At 46.4% G+C, this 17,637-nt stretch overlaps 2 protein-coding genes across 5 annotated transcripts in view; one reads left to right on the forward strand and one right to left on the reverse strand.

Moving 5' to 3' along the window:
* ADA2 (adenosine deaminase 2) overlaps window positions 1–12,622 on the reverse strand; it is a 44,489-nt gene extending 31,867 nt beyond the window's left edge. The window contains exons 1-2 of one of the 4 annotated variants that reach the window (XM_054470064.2): window positions 12,436–12,622; window positions 229–558 (exon numbers count right to left, since the gene is read on the reverse strand). In XM_054470064.2, the coding sequence (XP_054326039.1) occupies window positions 229–550 (322 nt within the window). In that variant the 5' untranslated portion in view covers window positions 551–558; window positions 12,436–12,622. Of the gene's footprint in view, window positions 1–228; window positions 597–2,800; window positions 2,850–10,082; window positions 10,150–12,435 lie in introns of those variants that run through there. The other 3 variants (XM_054470061.2, XM_054470062.1, XM_054470063.1) reach the window with 3 other exon arrangements.
* LOC129023674 (protein FAM32A-like) lies at window positions 580–4,691 on the forward strand. Its single transcript, XM_063663363.1, has 3 exons — window positions 580–736; window positions 3,932–4,184; window positions 4,486–4,691. The coding sequence occupies exons 1-3, from the start codon at window positions 580–582 to the stop codon at window positions 4,595–4,597; spliced, it is 522 nt and encodes a 173-aa protein (XP_063519433.1). The 3' UTR covers window positions 4,598–4,691.
* Window positions 12,623–17,637: the final 5,015 nt, after the last annotated feature.

Consider the following 17,637-nt stretch of genomic DNA (forward strand, 5'->3'; position numbering starts at 1 on the left):
GGGCTGGATGCTTTTCCAATCCTGACTGTCTGCGAGTCCCCCAGGAAGCAGGGGTTTTGGTTTCCAACACCCTTTTCCTAGTCTACCCATAAGGACAGAGGAGGAGAACAGCTGAGCGAGGCTTTCTCTGCTCCATCTAGAATAGCAACAGCCACAAGCACAGTAATAGCCCCAAGATGAGTCCCTCTACCTTCCCAGCACCCCAAGCCACCCCTTTCCAAACCTTACCTTTTGGCATCATCCTTAGAATATTAAACACTTGACTTCTCTCAATGAGATGCTTGGCCTGGAAAAAGTGCATGCTGGGTGGGAATATTAGGGTCCTCATGGCCTCCTTCATCTCAGCGATTTTGAGCATCATGAGCCTCTCATTGGCCTGCTCCTCCTTGGTGTTCAGCACCAGCCGCCCCCCTAGCCGCATCATCTTTTCTTTCAACAACAGATGCGCCCGTGTTTCATCTATGGATAGAGCTGAGCCGAAGAAAGACATTGCCACAGCCAACAGCAAGAAGCGCAGGGCTGGCCACTCAGATGGGCCATCCACCAACATCGGGATGCCTGGACGAGGAAAGGGCTCAGATGGAGACTCCACGGGACTGCAAAGGAGAGGGGGGAGTGAAAACCTACAGATTTAAGGGTGGAACTCTGATCTTCCTTTTCTCGCCCTGCTCTCAGATTACCAGAAGGCAGGATATTGAAGGATTCTTCTTCCAGACCCCAGAGAAAAGACCTACAGGTACAGACAGGTAGGGGTTTCCCAAATTTTTTTTTTTTTTTGAGATGGAGTCTCGCTCTGCTGCCCAGGCTGGAGTGCGGTGGTGCAATCTCGGCTCACTGCAAGCTCCACCTCCCAGGTTCACACCATTCTCCTGCCTCAGCCTCCCGAGTAGCTGGGACTACAGATGCCCGCCACCACGCCCGGCTAATTTTTTGTATTTTTGGTAGAGACGGGGTTTCACCATGTTAGCCAGGATGGTCACAATCTCCTAACCTCGTGATCCGCCCGCCTCGGCCTCCCAAAGTGCTGGGATTACAGGCGTGATCCACTGCACCACCTGGCCTTTTTTTTTTTTTTTTTTTTGAGACGGAGTTTCACTCTTGTTGCCTAGGCTGGAGTGTAATGGTGTGATCTTGGCTCACTGCAACCTCTGCCTCCCAGGTTCAAGTGCTTCTCCTGCCTCAGCCTCCCAAATAGCTGGGATTACAGGCATGCATCACCACGCCCGGCTAATTTTGTATATTTAGTAGAGACGGGGTTTCTCCATGTTGGTTAGGCTGGTCTGGAACTCCTGACCTCAGGTGATCCGCCAGCCTCAGTCTCCCAAAGTGCTGGGATTACAGGCATGAGTCACCGTGCCAGGCAGGTTTTCCCAAATTAAAGGTCACCATGAGGTCAAACAAGCCCTGGCTCATGCATAAAGACACTGCAATCTGATTTTTAGTGGTTCACTTTTATTTTATTTATTTTAATTTTTGTTTTTTTTAAGACGGAGTCTCACTCTATCACCCAGGCTGGACTGCAGTGACGTGATCTTGGCTCTCTACAACCTCCGCCTCCAGGGTTTAAGCGATTCTCGTGCCTCAGCCTCCCAAGTGGCTGGGACTACAGGCACGTGTCACCATGCCCAGCTAAATTTTGTATTTTTAGTAGAGACCATATTGGCCAGGCTGGTCTTGAACTCCTAGCCTCAAATGATCCGCTCATCTCAGCCTCCCAAAGTGCTGGGACTACAGGCATGAGCCAACACACCCAGCCAGTGTTTTACTTTTAAATATAACCAGCATGCCTGTGGTCCCAGCTATTCAGGAGGCTGAAGCGGGAGCATCACTTAAGCCCAGTACTTTGAGGCTGCAGTGAGCTTTGATCTCACCACTGCACTCCAGCCTTGGCAACAGATCAAGACCTTGTCTCTAAAACAAATTTTTTTTAATTTAAAAAATAAAAATACAGCTGGGCGCGGTGGCTCACGCCTGTAATCCCAACACTTCAGGAGGCCAAGGCGGGTGGATCGCGAGGTCAGGAGTTTGAGACCAGCCTGGCCAATATGATGAAAACCCGTCTCTACTAAAAATACAAAAATTAGCTGGGCATGGTGATGCGTGCCTGTCGTCCCAGCTGTTTGGGAGGCTGAGACAGGAGAATCACTTGAACCCAGGAGGCAGAGGTTAGAATAAGCTGAGATTGCACCACTGCACTCCAGCCTGGGCGACAGAGCAAGACTCAATCTCAAAATAAATAAATTAATAAAATTAAAATAAGACCAGATGCTGGCACAAGCAGGTGGATTGCTTAAGCCCAGGAGTTCAAGACCATTCTCAGCAACATGTTGAAACTCCATCTCTACAAAAGATACAAAAATTAGCTGGGCATGGTGGTGCACACCTGTAGTCCCAGCTACTGGGGAGGCTGAGGTGGGCAGATCACGAGGTCAAGAGATCGAGAGCATCCTGGCCAACATGGTGAAACCCCGTCTCTATTGAAAATACAAAGATTAGCCGGGCGTGGTGGCACGCACCTGTAGTCCCAGCTACTCGAGAGGCTGAGGCAGGAGAATTGCTTGAATCCGGGAGGTGGAGGTTGCAGTGAGCCGAGATCGTGCCACTGCACTCCAGCCTGCCAATAGAGTGAGACTCCGTCTCAAAAAAAAAAAAAAAATTAATTAATTAATTAATTAAATAGCAAAGAAACAACAGAATGAAGAGACAACCTATTTTTTTCTTTTCTTTTCTTTTTTTTGGGGGGGACGGAGTTTCACTCTTGTCACCCAGGCTGGAGTACAATGGCGCGATCTCGGCTTACCATAACCTCCTCCTCCCAGGTTCAAGCGATTCTCCTGCCTCAGCCTCCTGAGTAGCTGGGATTACAGGCACGTGCCACTGTGCCCGGCTAATTTTTTTGTATTTGTAGTAGAGACGGAGTTTCACTATGTTGGCCAGGCTGGTCTTGAACTCCTGACCTCAGGTGATCCTCCTGCCTCGGCCTCCCAAAGTGCTGGGATTACAGGCGTGAGTCACCATGCCCGGCCAATCTCTTGAATAGGAGAAAATATTTACAAATTAGTTATCTGATGGGGAGCTAATATCCAGACTATATAAGGAAATCAAACAACTCAACAGTAAAAGAACAAATAATCTCACTTAAAAAATGGCCAAAGACCCAAAGACATACAAAACGGCCAATACATATACGAATAAATGCCCCAAATTTTTTCTTTGCTTTGCTTTCTTTCTTTCTTTCTTTTTTTTTTTTTTTTCCCTTGAGACAGGGTCTTACTCTATTGCCCAGGTTGGAATGCAGTAGCGTGAGCCCACATGGTTGGACTCCAAAGCTCACTGCAGCTGCAACCTCCCGGCTTCAAGGAATCCTCCCACCCTAGCCTCCTGAGTAGCTTTTTTTTTTTTTCTGTAGAGACAGGGTCTCACTATATTGCCATGGCTGGTCTCAAACTCCTGGGCTCAAGCGATCCTCCTGCCTCTACCTCCCGACATTCTGGGATTACAGATCTGAGCCACCAGGCCCAGCCAACATTTTTTCTAATCATTGGGGAAGTGCAAATCAAAACTACAATGAGATCATCTCACCCTACCTCAAGAAATGGCTATTACTTAAAAGGCAAAAAAAAACAGATGCTGGTGAGGATGTAGAGAAAAGGGAGCTCCCATACACCACTGGTGGGAGTGTAAACTAGTACAGCCACTATGGAGAACAGTATGGATATTTCTCGAAAAACTAAAAATAGAACTACCATACGATCCAGCAATCCCATTACTGGGTATCTATCCAAAGGGAAGGAAATCAGTATGTCAAAGGGATACCTGTACTCGGATGCTTATTGCAGCACTATTCACAATAGCAAAGATATGGAAACAACCCAAGTGTCCACCAACAGATCAACGGATAAAGAAAATGTGGCAAGTCCATCTACCGAAGCACCAGGGAGTGTCGTGGATGCCTACGAGCAGGTCCAAAAAGGACTCCTAAAGCCGAAAGGCGTTGCAGAGCTCAGAGTGACCAAACGGAAGAAGAAAAAGAAGGACAAAGACAAAGCTAAACTCCCAGAATCAATGGGAATGAACAAAAAGAACGAGGAGCAGAAGCAGCACGGCCTGGACAAGCGGACCCCGGCCCGGGCAGCCTTTGAGAAAATGCAGGAGAAGCGGCAATGGAAAGGATCCTCAAGAAAGCATCCAGGCCAGGCTTGGTGACTCACGCCTGTAATCCCAGCACTTCAGGAGGCTGAGGCGGGCAGATCACCTGAAATCAGGAGTTCAAGACCAGTCTGGCCAACACGGTGAAACCCCGTCTCTACTAAAAATACAAAAAATTAGCTGGGCGTGGTGGTGTGTGCCTGTAATTCCAGCTATTCAGGAGGCTGAGGCAGGAAAATCGCTTGAACCTGGGAGGGAGAGGTTGCAGTGAGCCAAGATTGTTCCATTGCACTCCAGCCTGAGCAGCAAGAGCGAAACTCCGTCTAAAAAAAAAAGAGCATCCAAAACCCACAAGCAGAGAGTGGAGGACTTCAACAGACACCGGGACACACTCACAGAGCATTACATTCCCAGTCAGCTGGACGAAGTAGCCACCTGCCCCCAGTAGGGAGCAGCATCGAGGGTTGGCAAAAGGCCATGCTGGGGTTGTGTGTGTTTCCTTTGGTATATTCTAGAAACATGGCTTTACACACACCCTTGCATCTTCTGCTACAAACCGCTTTTCGAAGCAGTGTACTCGCATTCTGGAACTTGATTAAAGTAAAATTGTCCTTGTACTCAGTTTAGGTTTCTTGGCAACATGTAGAAGATACACCCTTTTAGTTTGGATGGAAAGTTTCTAAGTTTATTCAGAGGTAAAGCCCATTTCTGTGTCCGTACCATGTAAAAATGTTTTTATCCCCGAGTTGCATCGAACGCTCTGAGGCCAGCCAGCTATCTTCTCCAGGATGAGATGGACTCCAGAGGATAAGGAGCTAATGCCAGGGTGGCCAGTAGTATGCAGAGCTCCGCAGGACCCAGCATGGGTGCCCCTCCAAGCTTCCTCTAGCTTGGGGCCTATGCTGGTCCTGCAGGCCCCAGGGAAGCCATTTGCAACTCTGTGGCCTTCAGACTTCCTCCTCAGCCACTGGCCACTGAGACAGCACAGCCTGGGTGGCAGAACAGCCACCTAAGGCAGGAATGGAACAGACACACTTTGTTCCTTTCTGAGCCCATTCCCCAAAACCCTCCTTCCAGGTACTTTTAATGGGTATTGCCATGGCAGACATTGCTAATGGATCACAGCATTCTTTGAAATGGAGCCCAGATACAGCCTGCCTCTCAATCCTCAGCTGGGGGCTCCTAGCAGACTCTTGTATTTATTCACAGTTGACACATCACACAGAGCCTGTCTGGCATTCCTACCCTAAGGACGCCTCAGGGGTGACAGGACCAGGGCAGAGCCCCAGGACAAACAGACATGGGTGCAGTCAAATGGGAGGGCCCAGGCATCCGTCTTGGAGGGCTGGGATTTTGTAGGGCCTGTGTGTCCTGGTTGAGGATCAAACCGCATAAGCTATTGGGAGAAACGATCTCTGTTGACATATATATTGAAAGAACAATGGAGGCAGAAGAGAAAAACCAAGTATGGAATTTGGGGTTCTCCTGTGTAAATTACACAAGAAAGCAGAAGCCAGTTATTTAAAAAAGAAAGAAAATGTGGCATATATACACAATGGAATACTACTCAGCCATTAAAAAATGAAATCATGGGCTGGGCGCGGTGGCTCACACCTGTAATCCCAGCACTTTGGGAGGACGAGGCAGATGGATCACGAGGTCAGGGGTTCGAGACCAGCCTGACCAACATGGTGAAACCCTGTCTCTACTAAAAATACAAAAATTAGCTAAGCATGGTGGCGGGTGCCTGTAATCCCAGCTACTCAGGAGGCTGAGGCAGGAGAATTGCTTGAACCCAGGAGGCGGAGGTTGCAGTGAGCCAAGATCATGCTATTGCACTCCAGCCTGGGCGACAGAGCAAGACTCCGTCTCAAAAAAAAAAAAAAAAAAAAAAAATGAAATCACGTCATTTGCACCAACATGCACGGAACTAGAAGACATAATGTTAAATGAAATAAGCCAGACACAGAAGGACAAACACCGTATGTTCCCACTCATATGTGAGAGCTAAGAAAGTTGATCTCATAGACATAGAGAATAGAAAGATAGACACCAGAGACTATGAAGGGTTGGGGTAGACACAGGGGATGAAGAGAAGTTGGTTATGGGTACAAATAGACAGGCACTTCAAGAGGCTCAGGCAGGAGGATCACTTGAGCCTAGAAGTTGAAGACTGGCCTGGGCAACAAAGCGAGACCCCCCATCTCTACAAAAAATTTAAAAATTATCGGCAGGCAGATCACGAGGTCAGGAGTTCGAGACAAGCCTGACCAACATGGTGAAACCCCATCTGTACTAAAAATACAAAAATTAGCCAGGCATGGTGGCGTGCACCTGTAATCCCAACTACACAGGAGGCTGAGGCAAGAGAATCGCTTGAACCTGGGAGGCGGAGGTTGCAGTGAGCTGAGATCGTACCACTGCACTCCAGCCTGGGGAAGAAGCCAGACTTCGTCTCAAAATAAATAAATAAATATAATAATAAAAATTATCCATGTGTGGTGGTACACACCTGTACTCCCAGCTACTCAGCAGGCTGAGGTGGGAGGATCACTTGAGTCTGGGAGTTCAAGGCTGCAGTGAGCCATGATGGTGCCATTGCACTCCCCTCTGGGTGACAGAGTGAAACCCTATCTGCCCCACTCCCAGGAAAAAAAAAAACCCTACAGTTAGATAGAAGAAATAAGTTCTAATGTTTCATAGTAGACTAGGGTGACTATACCTAGCAACAATATTATGTATATTTCAGAGTAACTAAGACTGGGAGTGGTGGCTCATGCCTGTAATCCCAGCACTTAGGGAGGCCGAGGTAGGTGGATCACAAGGTCAGGAGTTCAAGACCAGCCTGGCCAACATGGCAAAACCCTGTCTGTACTAAAAATACAAAAACTAGCCATGTGGTGTGGGCCTGTAATTCCAGCTACTTGGGAGGCTGAGGCAGGAGACTTGCTTGAACCCAGAAGGCAGAGGTTGCAGTGAGCTGAGTTCGTGCCACTGCACTCCAGCCTGGCAACAGAGCAAGACTCCACCTCAAAAAAAAAAAAAAAAAAAAAAAAAAACACATATATATATAGAGAGACAGACTCAAATAAAATGGATTAAAGTTAAAATAAATAAATAAATAAATAACAAATATAACCAGAGCACAAGATCATAAGACATGCTTCAACCTGAGAAAGAAACCAAAACAAAACACACAGAGATAAGGAACTGAGAGGAAACAAAGCAACACAGGAAATAAAAGAAAAATCTGAAAGAACTGTAATTAACATCCTTAAAGACATAAAACATTGTGTGTGTAAAACAGGAACAGGAGGTGATTTAAAAAAATGAGAATTAGAACTTTCAGAAATTAAAAATAGCAAAGCCGAATGTTTAAAAATGTACTAGCAATATTAAAAATGAAGTTAAAGAAAATATTTTTAAAAGTAAAGCAAAATAGGAGAAAAGAAAACGAGATGATTATTGGTTGCGGAAATCCAACACCCAAATAACAGACATCTCAGAAGGAAAAAGAAAAAAAAAACAGGTGAAGGAAATAAGCAAATAAGGAATACAGGAAATTGCCCCAGAACTGATAGTCTCTAGATTGAGTACCTTGCACAGCACAGTCAATCATTCAGTGGCCACACCAAGGTACAGCATCTTGGTATTTCAGAGCATTAGCATTAGAAAGGATTATCAAAACTTGCAGAGAGCAGCCAGTGCAGGATGGCAATGAGCAGGGACTGAAGGAAGGAAATGTATTCAGCATCTCCCTACACAAGGCTCTATGCTGCTCCTTTACCTGGGTTATCTATTTGAATTACATTTAAGAAGGGGCAGTGGCTCACACCTGTAATCCCAGCACTTTGGGAGTCTGAGGTGGGCAGATCACTAGTGCCCAGGAGTTCGATACCAGCCTGGGCAACATAGCAAAACCAAATACAAAAATTAGCCACGCGTGGTGGATTGAACCTGTAGTCCCAGCTACTCATGAGGCTGAGGCATGAGAAGCTCTTGAATCTGGGAGGTGGAGGTTTCAGTGAGCCTAGATTGCACCATTGCACTCCAGCCTGGGCAACAGAGCAAGACTCTGTCTCAAAAATAAATACGTAAATAAAATTTTTAAAATGAAAATAAAACAATTGTTTCTATACACTTGAAAGTATGATACAGCATACTGGAACATGTCAAGACTGTAAATTAGGAGACCTTAGGAACACCCTCAAATTGTATCATTCTAACTGTGCAACCTTGGGCAAATCACTAACGTCTCCAGATCTTAGTGTCCTCACCTACAAAAAAGGTAACTTGGACAAGATCAGTGGTTTTCAAAGTGCAACGTGAATATCATCAGTGGCATAAATACAATCTTAGGTGGCTCACAAATGGGTAGGAATTATGTTGACAGGTAATTTTAAAACGTGTATTAGCACATCAAACCCATGATATGATAACTATTATTGTTTTTGTTGAAAAATTTTTAAGTTAAAGAAAAATATTAAGTAAATAGAGGTGCAAGGATATGACAAAAATGGAAAGGTTGCTACTCATTAAATCATTTTAATATCCAAGATTCTTCCCAGCTCAGTTATTCTGTAGTATATCAGATAGCAAAGAAAATTTTAAGAAGGAACTAGTATCAGCAATATGCAGTTATGGTAGAAGCTGTACCCCCAAAATCAGAGTGCTGGACTTCAGAAGAACCCCTTTAACTTCATTAAGTCCTTGACTCTCTTTTTTGACCACGGTGTTTGCCTGCTACTAAAATCTCTAGGGCAGGAGCACGGTGACTTCTACGTCACCATCCCACCTACCCCATGCCGCATTCTCCATCAACAGCCCCGCCCCTTGTCCCTGTCTGCCTGGTGACACATAACAAAGGCCATCAAGCTCCCAAATCTTCAACTCCATCCTCTCCAAGAAGGACCCCAAAAGCATTTGTGTCCCAGCAACTGAACTTTTCCAGGCTGCCAGACAGAAGTTTATCTAATGCTGGTCAAGACCCGCGTGGTTGAATACTAGAAAAAGCAATCCCTGTTCACAATTTATTGCTATATCTACTTCATCTTCTCTCCTCCACAAGATTTTCCTTTTACTTTTAAAAGAGGATGCATGAAAACTTCATGAAGTAGTTTGCTTCCAGACTAAGAAGAAAGGAGGCCGGGTGTGGTGGCTCATGCCTGTGATCCCAGTCCTTTGGGAGGCCGAGGCAGGCGGATCACCTGATGTCAGTCGTTCAAGACCAGCCTGGCCAACACGGTGAAACCCCATCTCTACTAAAAATACAAAAATTAGCCGGGCGTGGTGGCGGGTGCCTGTAATCACAGCTATTAGGGAGGCTGAGGCACAAGAATCACTTGAACTCGAGAGGCAGAAGCTGCAGTGAGCCGAGATCGTGCCACCACACTCCAGCCTGGGTGTAATCACAGCTATTAGGGAGGCTGAGGCAGGAGAATCACTGGAACTCGAGAGGCAGAAGCTGCAGTGAGCCGAGATCGTGCCACCACACTCCAGCCTGGGTGTAATCACAGCTATTAGGGAGGCTGAGGCAGGAGAATCACTGGAACTCGAGAGGCAGAAGCTGCAGTGAGCCGAGATCGTGCCACCGCACTCCAGCCTGGGTGTAATCACAGCTATTAGGGAGGCTGAGGCAGGAGAATCACTGGAACTCGAGAGGCAGAAGCTGCAGTGAGCCAAGATCGTGCCACCGCACTCCAGCCTGGGTGACAGAGTGGAGAAGGCCACAGGCATCTGTGGTCCTGAGTAAATGCCCTTGGGCCCATTTTCAAAAGCCTGCTGGGAGAAAACCTGTTACTCCTCCACTGAGAGTCTCAGACTCATCTCAGATGGAGACAGGGAGAAGCGCAGGTGGATCAAGCCCAAGCTCCGGACTTCCCAGCTACCTCCTGAACCTCATCATCCCACAGCTCCCAAAGGACCCCAGTTACCTCGGAACAGCTCCAGAAACTGAGGGCTGTTTGCTCAGTGCCCCAGCATCTGTGCAGAGCACCGGAAAGGCTCACCAACTGTTTCACTTCCTGTTGGGGTAGGTTTTATTTCCCTTCAGTGTGCACCAGGGATCCAACGAGAGGCCGGGGAGAGGGGCTCTGCAGTGCTGAGGCAGCCGGAGCGGCAAGTGTGTGGCTTACATGCATGCTTGCTGTGTGCATTTGAGTTTGATGTGGGGGGCTTGTGCGCATGTTCACATGGGTGTTTGTGTGTTCGTGTGTGTTTCAGTTTATGTGCATGTGGGTTTTTTTTTTTTTTGTAGACAGAGTTTCACTCTTGTTGCCCAAGCTGGAGTGCAATGGCGCAATCTCAGCTCACTGCAACCTCCGCCTCCCGGGTTCAAGCAATTCTCCTGCCTCAGCCTCCCGAGTAGCTGGGATTGCAGGCGTGCGCCACCATGCCCCACTGATTTTTTGTATTTTTAGTAGAAATGGGGTTTCACCATGTTGGCCAGGCTGCTCTCGAACTCCTGACCTCAGGTGATCCACCCACCTTGGCCTCCCGAAGTGCTGGGATTACAGGCGTGAGCCACCCGTGCCTGGCCGCATGTGGGTTTATTTGTGTTGGAGGGAGGGTGTGTGTGTGTTTGTGTGTGCTGTGTCTTTGAAAGGTCCACAGCATGTTAGTTTTGGAAACAAGCACCGCAAAGAGGCACTCCAAAATCTGTTCATGAACTCTGGGAAGTTCTCCTTCCTCAAAATGTGATTGTGGACTGTGGGGCAACCCATTAGACAGAGGGTAAAAAGTAGCTATAATAAAATATATGTTTTAGGGGAAATCAGGGATGTGGGGACAGGACAGTAGAAGGGGCAGGAGGTGGGAGACAAGAGCTGGGGTGTGAAGAAGACCAGCAAGAACAACGCTCCAAGGGACAAGTGGAGCAGACAAGGCTCCTGTGCCCAGGACGGTCAGAGTCAGACCTCGCTTTGTGCCTGGCATTAGCACTGTAGCAGTGGGGCCTCGACCAAGTTGTTTCAACTCTCTATACTTCAGTTTCCTCATCTGAAAATGTGGATAATAAAAGCACCCACCACAGAGTATCCATTGTCAGAATTAAAGGAAAAACACATGCAAAGTACCTGACACATAGTAAGCTCTTGATAAATATTAGCCGTGACTATTCTTAGAAGTAACTATTGGGATGCCTCATCCAAGCCAATTAGAAATGCTGACATGGGAGGCTACACCAGGGACCTCCATGTCACACGCACGGTCTAAAGACTCGATTGCACCCCACTCCTCCCCAGTCCCACTCAAATCTACCCCCAGACCCCAAATCTACCCCCCAAAGCCCACGGCACTTTCAGTTCTGCAGCTCCCATACATCTGGAGCCTTGGTGCTCCTTTTTGTCATTTTCTCCAAAAAGTACCAAGGTCATTCATTTAATAAACAGGAAGAAATCCCAAAGTGAAAACACAGAGGGGTCAGGGAATCCCTCATCAAGAGTTCAAGACTAGGCTGGGCTCAGTGGTGCATGCCTGTAATCCCAGCACTTTGGGAGGCCGAGGCAGGTGGATCACAACGTAACGGGTTCGAGACCAGCCTCTACTAAAATAAAAAAGTTAGGTGTGGTGGTGCGCACCTGTAATCCCAGCTACTCGGGAGGCTGAGGCCGGAGAATTGCTTGAACCCGGGAGGCGGAGGTTGCAGTGAGCTGAGATTGCACCATTGCACTCCAGCCTGGGTGACAGAGTGAGACTTTGTCTCAAAAAAAAAAAAAGAAGAGTTTAACACTAAGTTTTTGAAAGTCAGAGGAAGCAGAATGACCACAAGTAATAAGGAGAAACAAGATGGATTCCAGTGCTGCACAAAGGGAAACCACCAATTCTGAAAGTAAATCATGTGAAGGGTTTTTTGTGTTTCTTTTTAATACTTTAAGTTCTAGGGTACATGGGCACAACGTGCAGGTTTGATACATAGGTATACATGTGCCATGTTGGTTTGCTGCACCCGTCAACACATCATTTACATTAGGTATTTCTCCTAATGCTATCCCTCCCCCAGCCCCCACCCCCCGACAGGCTCCGGTGTGTGATGTTCCCCTTGAAGGGTTTTTTTAAATACCAGGTCAAAGCTAAAGATCAAGCTCTTCTTTCCAAATGCTTTGGCTAAAAGTAGGAGCTAATTTTCACATCTCCGAAGGTGGCTCCAGGACTCCAAGTCACATCTTGGCAAGGGTGTGGCAGCTGGCTGAGGGCTGCAGGTCCTTGTCAGGCAGAACCTGCCGGGTTCTGGGGAGTGGAGACTCAGATGTTGAGGTGGAAGCAGAGACAAGAGCTGGACACACTTACCTGGATGTGGGGTTGGGAGCGGTGAATCAGAGCCCAGTTAGATCCCGGAGGCCGGCAGCAGGCTCTGCAGAGGTACAGGGGCACCTCATTCAGAAGGGGCCATTTATTGGCCCTCTGTGGCTAAAACCAGCTCCAAGCAGGACTTTTTGTGGCTGGAGTCGCCTCCAAAGGGGCATCAGCCTCCACTCAGGTGTGACTCTGAGCGTTGCCTAGCTGAAAAGGTGTGATGATAGGGAGCACACGTGAGGCGATTCGGGAAGAATATTTTGCCAAGTGCAGAGGCCGTAAAAACGTGGAACAGGGCTCTGGTTTTTATGCTCTATTGAAAATGATCATCAGAAGCAGAAACTGGGCTTGTGTTCAGAACCTGAAAATCTGCAGGGCAGAAAAAGAGGACAAAGGCATCTTTTAGTGACTACAAAACTAAACCTCAACAGAAAGATGCCCGAAGAGACAGGTGGATTATGACCAAAGAATTGGAGACAGGAGAGGTTTTCAGAATTAAAGATCATCTATGGCTACACAAACATTTGAGAGGTATTTTCATTAAAACATCCCTTTCTTCACACCAATATCATGAATTATATGCTATGCACAACCTATAACAGAGTATAGCAGAGTTACCAATGGTTTAAAGTGCTGCATATATGATTGTTATATGAGGTAAATAAGATTCTCTGACCCCCAGAGTTAAGAAAATGGAAATAATAATTGCTAAGGCATATTAAGAATTATATATGTATGTGTGTGTGTATATATATATATATAACATTTAATCCCTACAGCAATATATACCTATAAATGAGTATATACGAATATATGTGTGTGTGTGTGTGTGTATACTCATTTAATCCTTGCAGCAATCTTATAAGGTAGGGACTATTGCAATCCCCACCTGAGAAAGGCGTACCCTGAAGCACCTGGCAGTAAGGTAACTTGCCCACCGTCACACAGCTAGTAACAAGCATAGCATGGTCTTGCAGGCCCAGGTGGGTTCCACCACACCGCTTTCCCTGGCAGCAAGGAAGGGGAACTAGTGGGGGAGTCTTCGAACTAGTGGGGGAGTCACCGGGCACAAGGAAGCAGATCCCTGGAGGAAGACACAATTAGCAAAGGTGGAGCCCAGGAATAGACGTTACCGGGCATAAGTGATTTTTCTGGACACTGGAAGCTTGTGTTTTGAAACACCAAAGTATTTTTAGGAAGCAGAAAAGTTAGCTCTTTCATTGAACTGCTATGTGGTTTTGAAGAAAATGTCTTAATGTCCATGAAACTCAAAGCTTTAATCTGCAAAAAGGAAAAAATGCCATGTGTCTCCTACTAAGTTTTTTTTTCCAAGTAAGGTTTTTTTGTGTGTGTATGTATGAAATAATATATGTGAAATTATTTTTTGAGACAGAGTCTCGCTGTGTCACCTAGGCTGGAGTGCAGTGGCGCAATCTCGGCTCACTGCAGCCTCTGCCTCCCAGGTTCAAGCAATTCTCTGCCTCAGCCTCCCGAGTATCCAGGATTACAGGCACCTGCCACCACACCTGGCTAATTTTTTTGTATTTTTAGTAGAGACGGGGTTTCACCATCCTGGCCAGACTGGTCTTGAACTCCTGACCTCGTGATTCACCTGCCTCAGCCTTCCAAGTGCTGGGATTACAGGTGTGAGCCACTGTGCCTGGCTGAAAATATTTTTAAAACTATAAAGCAACTATACAATCACACAGCATAAGTAATTTTCTTTCTTTTTTTTTTTTTTTGAGAAGGAGTTTCACTCTTATTGCCCAGGCTAGAGTGCAGTGGCGTGATCTCAGCTCACCACAACCTCCACCTCCCGGGTTCAAGTGATTCTCTTGCCTCAGCCTCCCAAGTTGCCTCAGCCTCCCAAGTAGCTGGGATTACAGGCATGCACCACCATGCCTGGCTAATTTTTGTATTTTTTTTTTTTTTTTTTTAGTAGAGATGGGGTTTCTCCATGTAGGTCAGGCTGGTCTCCAACTCCCGACCTCAGATGATCCGCCTGCCTTGGCCTCCAACAGTGCTGGGATTACAGGTGTAAGCCACTGTGCCCAGCCCAGCATAAGTAATTTTCCTTGCACAAATCTTTCTAGTATCTTTTCTGGCTTCTTAGGGTGCAGTGAACATAATTTGATCTTTTTTGAGGACTTGGGATCGTTATTATGAGCATTTATTATAATACTTTCTATTGCTATTGCATTATCACTCTATTTCCAATGCCAGTGAGGTGTGGAGCTTTGTTTGCCCCTGTCCTAAATGGCTTTAGACTGCTCTGCTTGTATGTATTTTTTATATAATTTTTCTGTCCCTTCCTATGCAGTTCACTTGCCATTCTGGGTAGGTCTAAATTCCAGCAATCCTCTCCCTCTAATGCGTTACTTCTTGTGGTCTAGGGACTGAGGAACAAGATACTCCAACAGTACCAGTGAGAGCCCCTTCAATTGCTCTATGAGTTGGGGTATATTCACAAGTGCATGGATGGATTCTTAATTAGAGATTGCAGACTGAACACATGAATTAACCTTAGTTCCTCTCCAAAACCTGCACTAAAATGACAGTGGGAAAAAAAATTAAGCATATATTCACAAGGTTGAAGAAAGCAAGAAAGGAGAAAATAGCAAAAAAAACTTGGAAGATGGAAGGTACATAAACAAGTGCCAACAGTTTAGAAGACAAAAACAAACAAACACTGAATCTGAAACCAGCAGTGAGGAAAGAAGCCTTGGATACCTGTGAAAGTGAGGCTGAAGGTAAGTCCAAAGCAGGAGAAATGGAGGAATGGTTGGAAAGCCTTTTTAACAAAAACCTAGAGTCACAGACATTCCTCCCGCTCCCTCTTCGGCAGAGCAGTGAACGTTTGTTTTCAGGGAAAGGTAAAACAGAGTTTCTGGCCTAGTAAAGGATGGGGTTATCATACTAAAAATGAAGACTTTTTCTAAATTTTGCATATTGAACACTGAGTCTTCCAAGCCTTTCTCCCCTATTAGTCTCCCAAACATCAGCAACTTATATCCACAGTCAAAAAGAGGGAAAAGCCTTCTCTAGGGCTTTATCCAGCCTCACTGGAAAGACCTAATGATATTTAAAGGGATGTACCAGGTCACCATCTAGTAAAACTCATGGCAACATAGCTTCCTCCCTCCCTGCTCTTCCCACATACAAAGAGCTTATAACATCCTTTTAGTACCCTACTCTTAAATATAAGCAGACAGCCAAGAGTTACTGCATTTGAGAAATACTATTTTATGACAGAGAAAGAGCATCTCAGAAGAAAAAGAATAAGAGGCAGAAGAAAACTTTATCTAAGATATTAGCCTTAGAGATATAAGAGAAGATATTATACCCACAAAACAACAACAGGATTCTATAGAAAAGGAATAGGCAAAGAATGAAAAAGATGTTCTGGGGCCGGGCGCAGTGGCTCACGCCTGTAATGCCAGCACTTTGGGAGGCTGAGGTGGGTGGATCACAGGGTCAGGAGATCAAGACCATCCTGGCTAACACGGTGAAACACCGTCTCTATTAAAAATACAAAAAATTAGCCAGGTGTGGTGGCAGGCGCCTGTAGTCCCAGCTACTTGGGAGGCTGAGGAAGGAGAATGGCAGAGCTTGCAGTGAAGTGAGCTAAGATTGTGCCACTGTACTCCAGCCTGGGCGACAGAGCGAGACTCTGTCTCAAAAAAAAAAAAAAAAAAAAAAAAAAGAATGAAAAAAGATGTTCTGGAAACAACGATAAGAGATTAAAAACGAAAAACAACAAAAGAGTTGAATGGTGGCTGGGCACAGTGGCTCACGCCTGTAATCCCAGCACTTTGGGAGGCCAAGGTGGGCTGATCAACTGGGGTAGGGAGTTCGAGGCCAGCCTGACCAACATGGAGGAGAAACCCCATCTTTCCTAAAAATACAAAAATTAGCCAGGCGTGGTGGCACATACCTGTAATCCCAGCTACTTGGGAGGCTGAGGCAGGAGAATCACTTGAACCCAAGAGGCGGAGGTTGTGGTGAGACAAGATCACGCCATTGCACTTCAGCCTGGGCACCAAGAGCGAAATATTGTCTCAAAAAAAAAAAAAAAAAGGTAGCCGGGCGCGGTGGCTCATGCCTGTAATCCCAACACTTTGGGAGGCCGAGGTGGGTGGATCACAAGGTCAGGAGTTTGAGACCAGCCTGGCCAATATGGTGACACCCCGTCTCTACTAAAAATATAAAAATTAGCCGGGCGTGGTGGCTCGTGCTTGTAGTCCCAGCTACTCGGGAGGCTGAGGCAGAAGAATCGCTTGAACCCAGGAGGCAGAGGTTGCAGTGAGCCAAGATGGTGCCACTGCACTCCAGCCTGGGTGACAGAGTGAGACTCTGTCTCAAAAAAAAAAAAAAAAAAAAAAGAGTTCAATGACACAGGTAAGGATATCTCCCAGAAAGCAGAGTGAAAGAACAAAGAAAATAAAATGAAAGGAAAAGATTTTTTAAAAGGATGAACAGTTCAAGAAATCCAATATATGAACAATCTGGTGAGTGTGGCTCACACCTGGAATCCCAGCACTTTGGGAGGCCAAGGCGGGTGGACCACCTGAGGTCACAAGTTCGAGACCAGCCTGGCCAACATGGTGAAACCCTGTCTCTACTAAAAATACAAAAATTAGCCGGGCATAGTGGCCCATGCCTGTACTCAGGAGGCTGAGAAGGAGAATCGTTGGAACCCGGGAGGCAGGAGGTTGCAGTGAGCCGAGATCGTGCCACTGCACTCCAGCCTGGGCAACAGAGTAAGACTCCATCTCAAAAAAAAAAAAAAAAAAAAAAAAAAGGGCTGGGCGCAGTGGCTTACACCTGTAATCCCAGCACTTCGGGAGGCCGAAGTGGGTGGATCACAAGGTCAGGAGCTTGAGAGCAGCCTGGCCAATATGGTGATACCCTGTCTCTACTAAAAATACAAAAATTAGCTGAATGTGGTAGTAGCTGGCCTGTAGTCCCAGCTACTCGGGAGGCTGAGGCAGGAGAATCATTTGAACCCAGGAGATGGAGGTGGTAGTGAGCCGAGATCGCCCACTGCACTCCAGCCTGGGCAACAAAGCGACACTCCTGTCTCAAAAAAAAAAAAGAAAGAAAGAAAACTCCATGTTCCAGAAAGAGAAGACAGAGTGGAGAAAATCATCAAAGAAATGATTCAGGCCGGGTGCAGTGGCTCACACCTGTAATCCC

The sequence above is a fragment of the Pongo pygmaeus genome, chromosome 23, assembly GCF_028885625.2.
Source record: "Pongo pygmaeus isolate AG05252 chromosome 23, NHGRI_mPonPyg2-v2.0_pri, whole genome shotgun sequence".
In the NCBI taxonomy this organism is placed as follows: domain Eukaryota; kingdom Metazoa; phylum Chordata; class Mammalia; order Primates; family Hominidae; genus Pongo; species Pongo pygmaeus.

What these genes read in the sequence shown, in the direction of transcription:
- LOC129023674 (XM_063663363.1), top strand. Translation starts at nt 580, where the DNA reads ATGGAGACTCCACGGGACTGCAAAGGAGAGGGGGGAGTGAAAACCTAC. An exon ending in CCCAGAGAAAAGACCTACAG is followed by an intron (nt 737 to 3,931) that starts GTACAGACAGGT and finishes CATCTACCGAAG; the next exon opens with CACCAGGGAGTGTCGTGGAT. An exon ending in TGGAAAGGATCCTCAAGAAA is followed by an intron (nt 4,185 to 4,485) that starts GCATCCAGGCCA and finishes TAAAAAAAAAAG; the next exon opens with AGCATCCAAAACCCACAAGC.